At 34.7% G+C, this 18,780-nt stretch overlaps 1 protein-coding gene across 4 annotated transcripts in view; it reads right to left on the minus strand.

Moving 5' to 3' along the window:
* Positions 1–18,780, minus strand: part of APPL1 (adaptor protein, phosphotyrosine interacting with PH domain and leucine zipper 1) — a 31,775-nt gene that overhangs the window by 6,074 nt on the left and 6,921 nt on the right. For 3 of the 4 annotated variants that reach the window (XM_033424639.2, XM_033424641.2, XM_004267942.3), the window contains exons 4-18: positions 18,376–18,447; positions 15,793–15,880; positions 13,945–13,986; positions 13,328–13,386; positions 11,358–11,504; positions 10,382–10,464; positions 9,492–9,650; positions 8,611–8,799; positions 7,083–7,125; positions 5,781–5,837; positions 3,299–3,390; positions 2,711–2,893; positions 1,132–1,184; positions 355–529; positions 218–254 (exon numbers count right to left, since the gene is read on the minus strand). In XM_033424639.2, the coding sequence (XP_033280530.1) occupies positions 218–254; positions 355–529; positions 1,132–1,184; positions 2,711–2,893; positions 3,299–3,390; positions 5,781–5,837; positions 7,083–7,125; positions 8,611–8,799; positions 9,492–9,650; positions 10,382–10,464; positions 11,358–11,504; positions 13,328–13,386; positions 13,945–13,986; positions 15,793–15,880; positions 18,376–18,447 (1,479 nt within the window). The remainder of the gene's footprint in view (positions 1–217; positions 255–354; positions 530–1,131; positions 1,185–2,710; positions 2,894–3,298; positions 3,391–5,780; positions 5,838–7,082; positions 7,126–8,610; positions 8,800–9,491; positions 9,651–10,381; positions 10,465–11,357; positions 11,505–13,327; positions 13,387–13,944; positions 13,987–15,792; positions 15,881–18,375; positions 18,448–18,780) is intronic. The other variant, XM_049715344.1, reaches the window with a different exon arrangement.

Consider the following 18,780-nt stretch of genomic DNA (forward strand, 5'->3'; position numbering starts at 1 on the left):
ACTAAGTATCACACCAGATTGCATTGATTCTTTAAGTTACACGGAATGTTACAACTTTTTTGTAGAGATAGCCATAGACTCAATTATAACACCCTAAAGACCAATCATAATTCATGCTACCATATCTGAATATACAGAATCAGGATTATTATAAAGATGTAAGACGTGTATATGTACAAAGAGACTTAAAATAAAGCTTTAAACATGCAGAACTCACCATGAGCCTTGTAACTTGTGTCTGTGGATCAATTAACCTATAATAATAATTAAAAATTTGGGAGACAAATTTTAATTAGGCTAAAGTTATGTAAACATTTTTTCCTACAGTTTTTTGAGGGACAGGTTACTACTTACTTTAAACAATCACAAGAGACTAATAAATGTGATTCTGTCATACGAAAGATGTTATGGATGGCCCGGGCAGCTAAGATTTGGCGCATTGTTTCATAAACAACATCTGGATTGTCATCTGATTTCACCTCCATAGAACCAAGGAATCGGACAATAAACAACTGATGAAGAATAGAATCTACAACAAAATAAGGTACATTATGTATTTTTAAATCCCAAATTTCTTTTCCTAAGGAATAAAATACACTGCTTTCTTTAGGTTTTCCAATGAAAAATTCAACACAGCAGAAGCATTTAGAAATAACTCCTAACTACAGTGTTCATCTTATAGAAGAATTAAGATCTCAAACTCAAATAGCAAAAGGTTATGCTTTGGCAATTGGTACTTCTGAGTTAAAAAGAATTCCTTTTACTATGCTTACAGCCTTTCTGTAAGTTTGAAATTATATCAAAGTAAATAGCTATGGGAAAAAGAAAAAAAAAGTTATGCTCCAAAACCAGAAGAAAACAGCTGTTAGGAAAAGGTCAAAGGATATCTTATGGAATGAAAATTTGACTATGAGGTCAAAAGTATCATAATCTATAATTTTGTGTGAATAATGAAATCTTAAGTTTGATTAAGTTCTGTTGCTTTAAGTGTACTATGAGTGAAAAGAGAAAACTGTGAAGTATAGATACCATTAAAACAGCATACAGCAAAACAAATGTAAACATCAAATTCTTCACATAGTTTACTGCTCTGAGAATTTCTAAAATATAAGAATACTACACTTGTTTTACCTTCAGTTTCAGATTTTGTACCTCCTCCAGATTCTCCAAATGGATTTGTACGCCTGAAAAGTATTTTAAAAAATTATGAACCAGAGGTCAGTTACCATGAGCCACATGGAAGGAATCTCAATCATTGAACCCAGAGTTAAAAACTAAAAGTCACAAAACCTTGTACATACATTTTAAAAAAGCTCCAAAATACCCCTTCCTGTTAAGGAACACTACTGATGACCAACTAACTTGTGATGAAGGCCTCTGCCCTCACACTAAGTTAATAGGCTGAACTCAAAGTTGCTATATTTTAGAAGATGTGGACAGATTGCATGTTTAGCCATAGACACACAAAAATCAACATTATAATAAAACATGTTGCAAAAGTTCTTGAATTTAAATAAAGTAGGACAGAGGAATGGCTAATTTAGCTTCAACTTTAGGTACATGAGAAAAATGCCAGGAATTTCCTTGGATTGTAAAAAACCTTTTTTTAGGTCCTCTAAGTACATGTCGCAAGTTAACTATGATAATTTGAACATTTTCTAGTTTTAAACCTGTGTTTCTCAAGACATACGTAACAGAATGCAAGAAGAAAAGCTAACTAGAGAATGGAAGCTACCTCCCTCCTTAGTGTGCATGGCTCATGACACACCCACAACGAAGGAAGAAAAGTACAATCCAAAGTAGGTTTTATAGACAAACAGAGAGCTAAGTGGTTCTAAGATAACACTGGCTTTAAGATAACATGAAATTGATCTCCCTAATACATGTCTGACCTATCATATCAAATGCTAAGTATATTTCTGTGATCAAGAGTAAATTATCTTTTCTTGGTCACGGCCATGTATATCCAAATTACTACATTATCAATTTATTAGGTGCCCCACCTACTTAATAAATGATTTGCCTTAAGCCACGTTACCTTCATCCACAGCCAAAGAAAAATTTTAACTGCTTTGACAAGGATTTCTCATCATATAAACAAAAGATAATTTATTAATAATTCATAGCATGACAATGTTTTAGTTCCTTCCTGGAGATTTCTTATTCTGACACAAGATAACTTTTTTTTTTTTTTTAGTTGCGGCATGCGGGTCTCTTAGTTGCATCATGTGGACTTCTTAGTTGTGGCATGCATGCGGGATCTAGTTCCCCAAACAGGGATCGAAGCCGGGCCCCCTGCATTGGAAGCACAGAGTCCTACCCACTGGACCACCAGGGAAGTCCCCTATATAACGTTTTCTAATAAACCTGTAGCACATGTATTACTCTCAAGAATTTTAAAAATATTGTCATGATGTAAAAATAGGACTGTCAACTTTCTTCTGTAATTTTAAGAGTAAATACCTTAGAAGTAGATCTGATAAACAATTCAGAATTGAGTATTTTTAAAACTAAATTATCTTAACTCATTTAACTGAGGCAAAAAACAGAGAAAAGCCTGCATGATTCTTCTTCAACTATCAAAATTCTGTTAGGTAATTAAACAAAGAAAGTAAAACACAGCTGATGCACAAGGTATATGAGAGATAGCTCTCAACTGTAGAAATTGGCTCATAAGCCCTACAGCCCTACAGACCTTCCTATTACCCACCTGCCTCCCTGGCCAGAGGCTTTTGCCTGGCCAGGCTGATCTTCACACACAGGAGAAATGATGTCAAACTGTATTGGGGTGTCTGGAGCAACGAGAGAATCTAGAGAGAGGGCAGCCAAATTTGTGGGCTCAGATCCTATGGATCCTGAACTGCTGGTTCGAGCTGTCAGTGGCCGAGATTGTCTAAGCACAGAAGAAAACAAGAAGGCATTGCATTTAGTTTTCTCTTTTGGAAATTAAACACTTAAACTATGAGAAAAGAAAATACAATTTTATAAGTCGATGAGAACAAATTTTAATACACACAATCCCAAATCACAGTTACTTTGTCAAAAGACTTTATCAAAAGACTTTTTCTTTCCAATTACTAAATTCAGAAACGTAAATCACTTTAACCTAGAGATAAACACAAGGGAAATTTGGAATCATCATTTATTTAGCACTCTTGCTGGTAAATTTACCGATTTGAAATACATTTTCTAGAACTATTTCGTACTAATGTAACTAACACTGCTAAAATCAAAGTGTTTGCTAACACTTTCAATAGCCCATATAGTTCTTTAAAGAGCCCAGAGACTGGTAACTCACCCTGCTGGCCGCAGGCTCTCGTGCCTCTGCTGGAAAGACGGGGAAGGAGTGACAGCTTCCAAAGCTGACTGATTTACCCGTGCAGCAATTTCCTATTTTTTTTTTTAAAAAAGGATGAATTAGTAAAGCAAGAAAACCAAAAGTTTAAATATAACTCTCTGAACTGTCAGAATGTCCCTGAGTTACACTTAAAATGTAAATTGAAGTTACTAAAGTTGTTCCACATTCTCTTGTCTTAGTATTAAGACACATAATTAATTTCACAACATTATAACTTAAGTTTCCTCTTACTTCCTGTAAATCTAAGGGGAAAATCTGATTTTTTTCTACTAATATACATAATAGGAAATATTTTTTCTTTAAATTTTAACTATCAAATTTTTTTTAGATTAAGGTTTGTATTGCTAGCGCCTAGTACAGTGCGTAGCATATGGGCACTCAAATTTGCTAAATAAAGAAATTTAAAAGGAGTAGGAAATAGTCACAAAATATTAAAGTATTTTATAACCATGATCCTGAAGTTTTTATGATTTTCCGGAATGTATTTATGCTCAGAAATATCTGTGTATTTATTAATAAAGTTATCATGGATATTTTCGGCCAAATTTGAAAAAAGCTTTCCATAAGAAATATTTAAAAACTTATTAAAATATTAAACTTATTAAATAATTTAAAACACAAGCTAAATAAAATAGCATGTACATTAGAAAAAATAATCACAAAACATTTTTGCACTTCTGTGTCTTAGCAAAAGTATAAAGACAATGCCACAAATCGATCAAAATTTCTTCTCATTAATATAAATAAAATAATTCTGGATAATCTGGAAAATATTAAAACTCTGACTTCTGATAATTGGCAGGAGAGTACAATAAGCCTGACTTATTCAAATCCAAACACTATATTCCCTTTGTATTCCTTAGGTATTAACAAGTCATCTAATTTGCATTTTAATTTTTTGTTCTTCCCAAGTGACATAACAGAAAGAAAAAGCAAGTTTGGCAGGAGATCAAGTTACTAAAAGCAGAAGACTTCTCTACAATTAGCACTGATATACTTAGATTAAACTCATTAGATCATTATAAAACTAACAGAAACAACTAATATTTTTCAGGTCATGAGATTTTGCTTCTTTAGTTCAAAACTTTTTTCCTAGGTATCCAAATCATATGTGTCTTGGATGGCACCTCAAAACCATTATGGTAAAAACAGAACTTTTCTTTTCCAAATTGTTCTTCCCTTCATTTCTTCCCTTCATCCAGGCTTAAAACCTGGAAGTCATCTTTGTCTCCTTCATCCTTTATGTTGGTCGGTTTCTTCATCCTTTACATCGGTCAGTTACTAACTAGTCCAGCCAATTTCTTTTTACCTGTTTCTATGATTCATTCTTCTCTCTTCCCTCAGGTTACCACCATGTTCAGACCCTCAATTCATGCCTAAACTATAATGGCCTCCTACATGTCCCCCAACAGTCCTGTCTAATTAACCACTACACCAACGACAGTTTAAGACTTAGAAGGGTAGGGCTTCCTAGAGAAATTAGCCCCGATCTGCCTCAACTGAAACCGTAACCCCCACCCCCAGCCTCCCATCAGCCCCAAACAGCCCTGGGAGGCAGCCAGGTTCACAGCCTAGCTGGGCCTACCAAGACTGGCAGAGGTCAGATGGCTCCTCTCTTAAACCAAGTCTCTTCCCAACTACACTGCAGTTAGGACTCACTGGTCCTTCCAGAGTTCTCTGCACCCCGGGTTCTGCCTACATGTTTGGACTGCATCTACAACTCTGTCTACACTGCTGAGTTCATGTGATTTGATACCCACTACTCAAAGCATAACTGGCAAAACTTGAGAGTTCAGGCTGCCTCACCCCAGACCTACTGAAACGTAATATGCATTTTAACAAGGTCCCCAGGTGATTTGTATGCACATTTCAGTTTTCTATTATTCTCCAACAAGACCTTTCAATTCTAATTATACAACTAATTTCACAAAATTCCTCAAAATCTGGAAAAATCCTACCTAGCTCAGATTTCTGCCATCTCCACAGAGTTTTCTCTAAAACTAAAATCCATACTGATCTTAATATTCTGAAATCTTAAGCTTTCAGTCATCACCATACACTTTCAATTTATATGAAATGTTACTTAAAGTTTTAGATTTCTCTTCCCACATACATAAGGTCCTGGAGGGCAGAGGCCATGGCCTATTTTTCTTCTATATCCCCTTTCTCCATGGTGCTCAATATGGTGCTAAACACAAGGTTGATGTCTACTTACATTTGTTGGTTGACTGATTTCAGTACGTTCTGAAATAATTTACTGTTCTAGGAAGACCAGATACTCATTCTATTCATGATATATGAAAGCTGCCCATTCAAGGGCAAATTAAAAGATTACAGAACTTGAGAAAATACAATAAAAGCCATATAAGCCACAGAATTATTCAATTTTGCCATATCTGGATACATAAAATAAAAATATTACCTCTGGGTTTTCACTTAAATATATCTGTTTAGATATGTTATTTATTGTACAGATCCACTGCAAAAGGGAAAATAGAAAAATACGATTAATATTTTTTTCTACAATGCTTCCCTTCTAAAAGAGAATGTTTAATATTTAACTGACATAGAAGTTTCACTAGAAGAAATAACATATAATCTTTCTTATGAGATAAATACCTTCCTATATGCAAAAGCATATATATGTACAACATATGAAGGTATAACAGAACACTGAACAGATTTGTTATTTTTAAATTCCAGATTTATTTCATACAAGGAAATAAAAAATATAGCTATCATGTTAAACTGTAATTTAATAGTCTATATTTATCTTTTTATATCTAATATAAATTTTTTTTATATCTAATATAAATTTTTTTATATCTAATATAAATTATATCTAATCCCCACCAAATAAGACAGTCTGGACTCAGATACCATGATTAATACCAATGTAAAAAAAGTTAAGAGCTAAATATATTCCTTATGAACGTATTTTACATACTTCCCTTTCAGGTTTATAAATAACACAGAAAACACTCTCTGCCCCACATCCTCTGCTTCACTCTCAAGTATTCCAGTGCCTAAGGAGCCTTACAAAGCTAACCTAATATTCTGTTTGGTAAACCCTGCAAAGAACAGCCATATGTCTGTATTCCTCAGAGACCAGAAGCACGTTCTAATACCTACTCTTTTCCATAAGAAGTAAATAAAAGTTGATCTCTACATAATTTCTAAACTTGTCTTTTACCAGCACAATTATATAATAACAACTTACCTTCCATATTTGGTGAACGACAAGTAAAAATGGAGCCAAAAACAAAAGACTCACGAGGAAGAACAAACACTCCCAAATTTTTGTTTTTCTGTCTTTCATTTCCCCAAGGTTTTAAGCTTTAGTTGCTTCCTGCCATGCTACATCTGCCACTATGTTCTTAATGCAGCAAATACTGTCTCGAGAGTTGGTAAGAGAAGGGAATAGATTAAACTCGCCTCATGATACTAACAGCCTGCCAAAAAGCAGCAGTCACAAGGTCATTTCTGAATTTGAGCTTTTAAAAAGACAGCAAGAAATGATCTCTAAGGTCTCTCCTTATAGGTCCAGTTGTAAAATTCCATGCAAAACTTAAGAATGTTGCTTGAGGACAATAGACTTTTTTGAAAAAAAGATTTGTAATTAACTAGGATTTTCCAAATTTCTATAATGAACACATCAATATGTTTTGTCATCAGAAAAATATCTTAAGATGATGCTGAAGAAATTAAGTAGATAAAATTTTACCTCTTCATGGTCTTTTTTACTCTCTGCTTGCAAAATTGAAGACCTGAAAAAAAAAGAGAAAAAGTTTGACAGTCAACTTTTTTCTAAAGTACTTTTAACATGAGTGAGAAATTTTTATCTTTAAAGATACACATCAGTATGAAACAAACAAAGAGAAAACACATAACCAACCAGTATCTTAAGGAAAGGAGACTATCAGAGGTATCAGGACTCAGATTTTAACAACTCTTGACTTTGTCTATCTATGCCAAGATGTACCAAAAAAGAAATGTGCTGGTTTTCAGAAGGCAGACTATAACAAAGGTACATTGACACTAAGACAATGCATTTCAACTTTCTGACACTTACCATATATACTTCAAACATAAATCAGTGGTCCTAATAGAAAATACTAATTTTACTTCATTATTTATTATTTTTCCTTGAATATGGTTAAGTAAAACTTTTCAACATATTAATCACTAACATAGGGATATGTAGCTTTTCTATAGATGTTAATATTTAAGAGTTAGAAAAAATTTTTTTTCACTAATTTTGAATCACACCAGGAATGTGAAATGGGAAATCATGTTAAGCATTAGCAAAAAACTGGAAATACAAAAATGTAAATACATCCAGTAACGTTAACAGTTTGGTAATTTTGACAAATGAACAAAGGGACTCCCAACATCCAGTGTGATAAATGACACACAGTAATTGACATTCATTGTTTGTTTATAGAAGGAATATGAAATAAACATTCAGTATTTCCTCAGTTATTTTAAAAATGTACTTAGAATAAAAAATAAAAACTGTAAGGCAGTGACCAAAAAGTTAATTATTGCTTCTGGTTAATGAGATTATAGCTTTTTTTCATACATCTTCTTGTATTGTTCTGTGCTTCTCAAAAATTTGTTTTAAAAGCTGCTCTATGGGATTCTTGTTTAATGCAAAGGTAATAGAAGTTTTAAAATGGCACGTAAACATTAATGGCCTAAATAATTAATTTGATCAGAAATATGTGATTAACATTTAAAAATATTATTATTAGCACCTACTACATGCTAGGCACATTACATATGTTAGATTTCTATTCTACATAACAATTCACAAAATAGAAATGAAGGACCCCCCAACCTCCATTTTACATGTAGAAAACTGAAGCTCAGAGAGGTCAGGTAACTTGTCTAACACTGCAAAGTAGGTAGTGGATCCAGAATTTGAACTTTCTGACCCCAAGGTTGGAGCTCTTTCCACTAGCTTGTGCTGCCTTCCCCATACCATGCTGGATTTTCAGTGACCAGTCTCTTAACATGAAATCCCAGGTCTTTACCACATAAACTTGCTTTGACAACCTCAAAATATTAAGACATCATTTATCTAAGTCAAAAAGGAAAATTCAACTAATTTCTACAAGATTAAAAAGAAAATTATCTTAATACATAATAATTCTAACATGTGTACAATGTCCAAGTGAAAAGGAATTATCCTACATTTCAGTAGTTTAAAATATGACAGATTTTTTTTAATAGTAGGGAAAAATACTAACTTTTTGCCATCAAAAGAAGTGATCTGAAAACAGTATCGCCTGTCTTCACAGTCCACAGCCATTACTGAACAGTTGTCTATGTCCATGGCCAGGCCTCCTGCTACGTCCCCACGGGCCTGACTCATTAGGTTTCCACCCTGTGTGAAGTAAAACTGTCTGTCCCAGGTAGATGACACCAAGCCTGTTTTACTAAATGAAGAAAGTACATTCACTCTTTAATAACAACACACCTAAAATCCCATCATCAGCCAGACACAAGATAAAGGTAAAGCACATCACAAAGAACCACCTTGCAAAAAGGCACCAAGGTGCGTAGAAAATATAAACATCAGGTTTTCAGTCTCTAAAATAAATTCACATAAACTGACCCACTTGTGTGATTCTGCATGTATATATTTCCAAAACAAGGCTGGAAATGATCAAATTACAGCTGTTATGATGCTCCATAAAATACAGTCCAACTGTATTTCAAGGGAATAAATTCAAAACAAAAGAATTTATTTTACTGTTAGAGTTAACTTGCTTTATCCCATCTTTAGGTAAAAACTAAAATTTGACTTGATGGTGTAATTACATATATTTTAAAGTATGATAATGATATTTAATAGCATTCACATGTTATGCTAGATTTATTTAAACTCAAATTGGTTTTTTTTAAAATAATTCTAAATCATTTGATAAATATCTAAATAGAATTTTACTTTTGAAAATTATTCATGTACCTCATCTGTCAAAAAGTTGGCATAAATACTAATAGTGGTATTAGTAAAAAGTTTCAACATTTAGTAAAATCAGAACAGTTTGGAGATATCATTTATTATATTCACTTGCTATTACCTTAATTGATACACAATATATGAAAATAACAATAGTTTTCTTACTTCCTAGCATTAAGGTATCCAGCCTTTCGGGTTAAGTTTCGATTAACAGGAAATTTTGTGGGATCTGGGTCAGGCACATACAAGGGGTCACTGGCTACTTCCAAATCCTCTATTGTTTGCTGCATGGTCTCTACATCGCTGTCCATTTCCCTGCGAACACTAACAGAGGAAACAGATTATTTACTACCAACTACAACAGACAAAGAACTCCTTACCAATCTTATTTATCTGTATATTTGTTCTGTATATATTTTCCTAAAGAGAACAGCAGTGGCATGGGTGGTTAAAGTGGCGTGTTATAAAGCAGCTTTACATTTTATTTGAAACTTAGATATTTGGGAACAATACCAAATTCCAAAACTAATGAAGCCACACTGAATGACTCATACTTTGGAGGAATTTTCAAACTGCTCTGCCCTGTGCGTTTAAAACAATCATTTTCATCTCCCTCCATATCGCAGATTAACCACATCACTGCTCAGACTTTGAACCTGATTAGAACTACTTTCTCTGTCTCTTTAATCTCTCATGGCTTGCAAAGCAAGATTCATTTAGTACTCTCCCATCCATCCCCTACAATTCAGATAACTGTGAAGATAATTCACTTATGGATAATTATTATGTGTCTGTTGTATTCAGACATAAAACCTAGTCTACAATCAATAAAATACCATCAGATTTGACACTGTTATGAAATTCAGAGTTCAAATTCTGTGGAAAAGATGGTGAGAAAAGCAAGAAGCATCCACGAGCCACTCGAGAAACACTCTCACGGCAGGGAAAATAGCCACTCAGAAATTAAGTGGTAAATATTTTTAGATTATGGTATTTAGCTGTTAACTTATCATTCTCATAACTTCATTTTCAATTTTAAGGAAGAAAATACTTACTTCTGTACACTTGTTCCAATATTAGTTAAGAATTCTTCCAGTTGGTCATTGAGATTTTCAGAACCCATCTTAAAGAAACTTATCTGGGGCAAGAGGGTATGGGAATGGGAGGTTGAACAACAGAAACACATACACACAAAATACTTAGAGTGAATCATATAAACAATCACCAAAATACATAGTTAAGTAAAAAACAAAGGATTATTTCCAACTGTGTAAAAATAGGTTGTAGTTTACAATGATTTCTACTGGGCATAGAGCCACTGAAGAAACTACACTTAAATTTCACTGTGCATCATCTTATATATTAACACATGCATATAGTAAGCAAGTTTTTAAAATTGGAAAATATATTTTAAAATATTTCAAGTAAGTCATATGGATAAACTATTTCATGTTTACTACAAAGATAAGTTTTATATCTGAGGAATAATAAGTACTTATATTCAAAGGAATATTCAAATTTCTTTAAACTCTTGCCTTTAGGGGACTGCTATTTCATCTTATGTTACCCAAATTTAATTTTCTAGCCTCCTTCCTGATGTACAACTCTTGGAATACTTTGGAGTTCATCCATTAATTTTAACTCAGGAAGTATGCCAGGAACATGAGACAAGCTCAAACACGTCCATTCTCTTTCAGATCTATTATGAAGCAAGAGTGAGTGGAAGCTTGAGCAATAGGAGTAGCTTTGGAATTCATTTATCTTTCTGTCCCCAGCTGTGATGGGCAAGGTCTAAATACAAGGTAAGTGGTTTCATCTACCCTAAAATATTTGAAATCTTCATTTGCTAGGAAAACCCTTCTCCCTAACTTCCTTAAAACAGCACTCTGACATTTTAAAAAATGCTTTAAAATCACAGACACAAATGAGTATTTGACCTTAGTTTGTAATATCCTTACATTTAACATAAAAATCAAACTTAATATAAAGTTCTTAAGACAGTTATAATCCAGAACACAGTACAATATTCACCTGAGCTTGCATGTACCCAAGTAGAGGTTCTAACAATGCTATTTTCTTTTTGTATTGAAGAGTATTTAATGCACAAAAATAATGCATCATGGTCTGGTGTTGTTTTTTTCTGGAAGTGTAGACATCTTCTGTTACTTCATACTTCACCTTTGAGTGAAAGATTAAAAATACTATTATTTATTTAATTTTGAATTATCTTTAGTAGTGGCTGAGGGGAAGAGACTACCCAAGGAAAAAGGTGCATCACCAGCAATTGTACATAGCTGTCTTATTTTCTGAGATAGAAATCCTGCAGAATATTGGCTAAGATAGTTTTCCTGTTTTACTACCAACCACTTTATTTTTTAAAATGCACATTAAAAGCAGCATTCTACACATAGCTATGAACTATAGTAACTATAGTAGCTATAGTAACTAAACTAAACATGGCAGATAAGGTCTACCACATGGAGGAAAAGCAGACAACAGTCTGGTATTAGCTTAGTCATTAATCTTTGACCTTTTTCAGTTCACAGCATACCACTTGCCTCCTAGTTCTCTGGTTCTCTCCCTACTGCTCCTCTTTTCTTGTACTTGTTTTCCTTCACCCACACTTAAACTATGTCCCTTGAGTTCTTGTATTCAGACAACAAATATTTATTGAGCACCTGTTACGTAACATACATTGTCTCTTCTCTTTTCCTGCTTTTCCTGCTTAAGGTACTTAAAGTGTAACCTTTCCCAACTTACCAATCAAAGATATACTGTCCTCTCTCTGCTCTCCCAGCATTTTGTTAAGACTTCTTTACTGCACTTAACTCAGTGATAATTCAGTGTTCTCTTCATCCTTGTATTCTGGCAGCTGTTCTAGTCACATGCCTTCATACAGGAAGCCTTTGATAGACGTGGATTATCCACTCCTTGAGGGCAGAGGTGGAGCCTACTCACATTGTTCCCCCATAGTACCCAACATGTAGTAGGTGCTCAATAAATTTTTCAAATAAATTGAATTAGTGGAAGAATGTATTTAAAAATACCTGGAACAGCCAGAAGCAATGTAAAAACAAAGTTCATACTTAGAGCCTTAACTGCTTCTCTATGGCAAAGTAACAAAGTAATGTAGATCTAAAAATGTATGTATTTTATAAATATTTGCACCATCAAGTAATCAGTGAAAGCAGATCTTTGTACTGAATTTGTGAGAGAAACATTCCCTTTTTGGGTCACAGTGGCTGTTGGATAGTAATCATACCCAACTGTGGATTCCCAGAGTGGTCACTGTGTCCCTACCAGTAGCCGCAGCCAAGGCTGCAGACGCCAATTCCTGGGCACAGAGACCACCTCACTCACAAGCATCTAGAGGAGGCCTACTCTGATCAAGCCTTGGACTAGGCACTGAGAGAGAAATGATCTTAAGGAGCATCTAGATGAACTTGTTAATACTCTGTTCTTTGTTCTTTACTCAAACGCACTTCTCTTCAAATGTAGTATAATATTTCTGAATTTCACTCCTTGAAGAAGCATAAAATATATATATATATATATATATATATATATATATATTCCCTGTAAATGAGGAGGTCTTCAAAACAGAATTTCATTCAATTATGTATGTAACAATTCAACTTTTTAACCACTGTATATCAGAACACACTTGAATACATATATAAAACAAATGCAGTGTTATCAAAATACAAAGCAAAAGGAGGCAATGTTACACCTGGGCATCAATTACATTTTTGGAATAGTTATGTTTACTTATAAAACTCTATCAACAGAAAAATATTTTGTTTAAAAAGACAATTATTAATTGTCTGATAATTAACAATTAACAGAAAGGCTTTGAAATAACTAGAAGGAAAGAATAAACTAAGGGCAATACAGCAAAGCACACAAAGCAACTGCTGGCTACCACTTTTAAACTGAAGAAAGGAGACCACCTAATGAAACAGTTGTTAATTGTGATACTGAAGGAGTAATATGTATCATACCTTGTCGTTTTCTCTTTTTTTTGACAATCTGCTATATCTGTTAATTGCAGCATCATGATCTGGAAAACAGAAATGACTATTAACAAATATACAACAGTACTTTGCAAAACTTATAAGTGCTTTAACGGTTTTCACATGTGCATCTTTCAACAAATGTACTAAAGCAAAATAAGAATTCCCTACTATGTGATCACTCCACCCAAATGTCCCCCACAGCCAAATTTCCCCCTAAAGTATGTTTCTGTTTATTAAATTGGTAAAAACATTTAATTCCAAGGAAACAGTAGTCCACTAAAAGTTTTTTGAAGTATTTTTTAGTACAGAAATAGCAAATGCTCATTAAAGAAAATATGGAATAGACAGGAAAATGAGGAAGGGAAAATATACTGCCTTCTTAGGTATTACGAAGATAACAAACCACAAGATTTAACTTCCTTTAAAATATTTCTTCTAGCATAAATAGTGCAACTTAAATAACAAGGATTTAAATAATATTCACTTAAACTTTTAATTAGGTTCATTCTTTTCAATTATTACATAAAATCTGGCCACAGATTTGTATTGATAAAGAAATGCATCAATACAAGAAATAAATGTACAAAGTATTCAGAGCTTACCATTACTAGCAATCTGAAACACTTCCTTTAATGTCAATATTTCTGGAAAAGTTCAAGAATAATTTCAGTTTAGTATATTTATGAACTATCTTAAATTTTGTTTAGAAAACAGTAACTGCCATTTAAGCTACTATTAAAACTCCAAATATTTCAAAGTTCAATGTTTAAAGTGAAAAAGTTATTGTGTTTCAACTAGCCTAACATTTCCTATCATTAACAACAGTTACACCACCAGAAATTGTACCTGCCACAAATTGTAATATGACCCAAAAACAAAATTTTAAAACCATTGAGGGCTTCCTTGGGGGCGCAGTGGTTAAGAATCCGCCTGCCAATGCAGGGGACACAGGTTCGAGCCCTGGTCTGGGAAGATCCCACATGCCGCGGAGCAACTAAGCCTGTGGGCCACAACTACTGAGCCTGCGCTCTAGAGCCCGCAAGCCACAGCTACTGAGCCCATGCACCACAACTACTGAAGCCCGCGCGCCTAGAGCCCGTGCTCTGCAACAAGAGAAGAGAAGCCTGTGCACCGCAACGAAGAGTAGCCCCTGCTCACCGCAACTAGAGAAAGCCTGCACACAGCAACGAAGACCCAACACAGTCAAAAATAAATACATAATATAAGTAAATTTAAAATAAAAAAAAACACTGCAAATTCTAAGATATACAAATGTTCTGATTTAGTACCAGAATCCAACCAATTGATTTTTTGATACTGACTCTAATAAGTTCAAATGCTGAATGATAAAAAGAACATTTTATTGACAAGATTATGATATTCAGTCCCCTTAGATGGAGAAAAGAGGTCTTGTCTCTTGACCTTGGAACGGATTATTCTTGAAGAGTACCAAGACAAATATTAATTCTATCTCTAAAATACATTTGTCTTTATTCCATGTATAATTTAAATACTTTATCATCCACTAATACATTAGTACAATGTTTTTACTCTATCTATACATACTTTGTAAATGAGTCTGTATGATTGTCTGAGATTGTAAATTTTAAGAAAGCAGAGCCAAGTCTATAAACGCTCTCATTTTATCACGTAATAATCCTAAATGGGAAAAAAAGAAAGCCACCACAAGCTACTGAGACATGGGTTGTTAGATGGACCAGCCCCTACCTCCCACCACTCCAGCCCACTAACACGCCTCATCTCCTGCGCCACTGTCCCAGTTCAGGCCCTGGTCACACCTCACTGGAGTCTCACAACTTCCTAGTCCATTCTCCTAGCAACAAATCCATCCTCCAAAAACAAAGGTATACTTCTTAAAGACCTCCATTGTCTTCTCTTTGCTTATAAACTCAAGTCCAACATCTTTAGCATGATCTAATCCCAATTAATCTATTTCTAGAGTTGTCTCCCGCCATCCCCCAACACATCCAACATTGCAGCCACACTCAGTTTCTCAAAACAACACATGCATTTCTACCCATAACTCTGTGCTTTCTGGTCCCTCCAGTAGAACAGTGACTCTCTTCTCCTGGCAAATTCTTCTTCCTTGCTCAGTGCTCATGGCACGTCCGTGAGGGAGCCTTTCTGACACCCTCCTCTGAGCCCCCACAGCACCTTGCTCATCCCTAATTATAAGAGTACCAGAATTATCTGTTTTACCCATCTCCTTCTCTGGGCTTTCTCAAGGGATGTGACATCTTATTCATATAAGTACTCCTCAGTATCTAGCTTAACATCTAGCAGGAGCTCCTGTAAATGTTTAGCAACCAATTAAAGTAAAAGTGACACTTGCTACAGTCAGAAATGGTTAAGGTATAGAGTATTACACATTTTACAAGCAGTGATCTTCCGACAGCTAATGAAAGTAAACATAAGCTTGACTTCAATACCTTTCAGATCTCTTTCTTTAAACTGGGTAATGGGGAACATCATGGCATCAGCAAGCTGTGTTGAAAGTACCGCATGACAAGAGCTAAGCTGGTAAAAGAAAGACCAAAAAGGCCAAATAACTACAAAGAGACAATCAACCAGCATTATGGAAACTGAACAAAACTTAGTAAAAAGGTGTTGGTATAGGGATTCCCTGGCAGTCCAGCGGTTAAGACTCTGTGCTTCCATGGCAGGGGGCACAGGTTCGATCCCTAGTTGGGGAACTAAGATCCTGCATGTCAAGTGGTGCGGCCAAAAAGTTAAAAAAGGTACTGATACATTTACATAAGGGAACCCTAAAATTATGTGATGTTATCACATAATTAGGTGACAGTCAAAAAAATTCCATTTAAAACTCTCAGAAGAAAACGTGATAACCTTGAATTTAGCAATGGTTTCTAAGATATGACACCAAAAGCACAAGCAACCAAAGAAAATATAAACTGGACTTCATCAGAATTGAAAACTTTTGTGCATCAAAGGATACTATCAAGAAAATAAAAAGACAACCCACAGAAGGGGAGAAAATATTTACCAATCACATAACTGATAAGGGACTTGTATACTTTAGAATAAAGAACTCTTAAACTCAGTACTAAAAGACAACCCAATTAAAAATTGGGCAGGGAATTCCCTGGTGGTCCAGTGATTAGGACTCCTTGCTCTCACTGCCTAGGGCCTGCGTTCAATCCCTGGTCGGGGAACTGGGATCCCACAAGCCATGAGGCGCGGCCAAAAAAAGTAAAGTAAAATAAACATGAAAAAATAAACATAATTTTTTTTAAATGGGCAAAGGTCTGAATAGATACTTTTCAAATATATACAAATGGTCAATAAGCATAGGAAAAAATGCTCAACATCATTAGCCTTCAGGAAAATGCATATCAAAACTACAATGAGGGGACTTCCCTGGTGGTGCAGTGGTTGAGAGTCCGCCTGCTGATGCAGCGGACACGGGTTCGTGCCCCGGTCTGGGAAGATCCCACATTCCGCAGAGCGGCTAGGCCCGTGAGCCATGGCCGCTGAGCCTGCGCGTCCAGAGCCTGTGCTCCTCAATGGGAGAGGCCACAGCAGTGAGAGGCCCGAGTACCGCAAAAAAAAAAAAAAAAAAAAAAAAAAAACTACAATGAGATTCCACTTCATACCCACTTAGATGGCTATAGCAAAAAAAATTAATGAAAATAACAAGTGTTGATAAGGATGTGGAGAAATTGGAACACTCCTACATTACTGGCAGAAATGTAAAATTGTGCAAGGGCTGTGGAAAACAGTTTGGCAGTTTCTCAAAAAGCTAAACATAAAATTATTATATGATCCAGCAATTCCCCCTCCTGGGTATATACCCCAAAAAACTGAAAACTGGCGTTTGAAAAAACAAAAACAAAAAACTTGTACATGAATGCTCACAGCAGCACTGTTCACATTAGCCAAAAGATGGAAAACAACCCAAATCAAATGTCTGTCAACTAATGAATGGATAAATAAAATGTGGTATACATACAATGGAATTTTATTCAGCAAAACAAAATAAAAACAAAAAATGAAATTCTGATTCTTTCTACAACATGAATGAACCCTGACAACATTATGCCAAGTGAAAGAAGACAGACGCAAAAATCCACAAATTGTATGAGTCCATTTGTATGAAATATCCAAAACAGGCAAATCCATACAGACAGAAAGCAGATTTATGGTTGCCAGGAGCTGAGGGGAGGGAGGCAGTGACTACTTAATAGGCACCTAGTAGGTTTCCTTTGGGATGATGATGAAAATGTTCTGGAACATCAGTGGTGGTTGTACAACATTGTGAATGTGCGAAATGTCATTAATGGTAAATTTTATGTATATTTTACCACAATAAAAAATTCCATTTCCTATAAATATTTCTTTAAATTGATCTCCTGTGACAATATTTTGCTATGATGAGTTATTAAAGTATTTCTAAAAACTACTTTTCCAGTTAAGAGACTAGAAAAGACAGAACTACCTAATGGCTCATCTGAAAAGAAGAGCTTTCACTGCAGTAGTACAAAGTAGTTATGGATGGATTCTCCGAACATTTCTCACCACCTTGCTTCCTCTTGGCTTCGAGGTCTTAATGATTTGTTCTGCTGACTGGTAGAGAAATTAATGGTTGGTATTGGTTGTTTGGGAAGCAAGGATTAATGAAATGAATGGTAAAATACTGCTCAATGTAAAACACAGAGAAACCATAAAGAGCCCAGCTATGGCTAACAGCTTAACTCTTCTCTCCCTGCCTACATCAGACTACACAATTAAAGGCTGAATGGTACATGAAAGTAGAGACGGCACATCTATATGCTTATTCCTTGAAAACAATTTGCTTTAATCAGACAAAGATAGTGTTGTTTCTACAAGACAGCCACCAAGATTTGGAAATAAGGCCTTCTTTAAATAGTAATCTTTTATCATTGAGATTTACTCATAAAATCCTAATAATAAAACTTCCCAATAAAAGCTAAACAACTTCAGTAACTTAATTATAAGATCACTTATCCAAGCAAAATAAAATAAGCATTTACCTCATCTATAACTTTTGAAAACTGTTGCAAAGTAGAACTCATAACTTCATCATCACCCCCCAGTGGAAAACGCTGAAAAGTGAGAAACAGAGATGAGGTAAAGGTCCAATGCTGTATGTCTTTTGTGAGTGACATTATAATTTTTAAATAACTTCAGAAAACTTCTAAAATTTTGAATAAGCTCTAAAAACACCGTTTTAATAAAATAATGTAATTCATATAAGTAGTACACATTAATTAAAATGTTTGCTAAGTGACCAATCAACATGGTGTACAGGAATGCACACCATACTAGAAGTTCAAAGATTTAAAATTAGCTCCAATTTCTCTACTAGCCAGCTGTGTAACCTTGAGCAAGCCTCAGTTTCTTCATTTGAAAAAAGAGAGGTAAATTAGATAACCTCT

Source organism: Orcinus orca, chromosome 10, assembly GCF_937001465.1.
Source record: "Orcinus orca chromosome 10, mOrcOrc1.1, whole genome shotgun sequence".
Taxonomy (NCBI): domain Eukaryota; kingdom Metazoa; phylum Chordata; class Mammalia; order Artiodactyla; family Delphinidae; genus Orcinus; species Orcinus orca.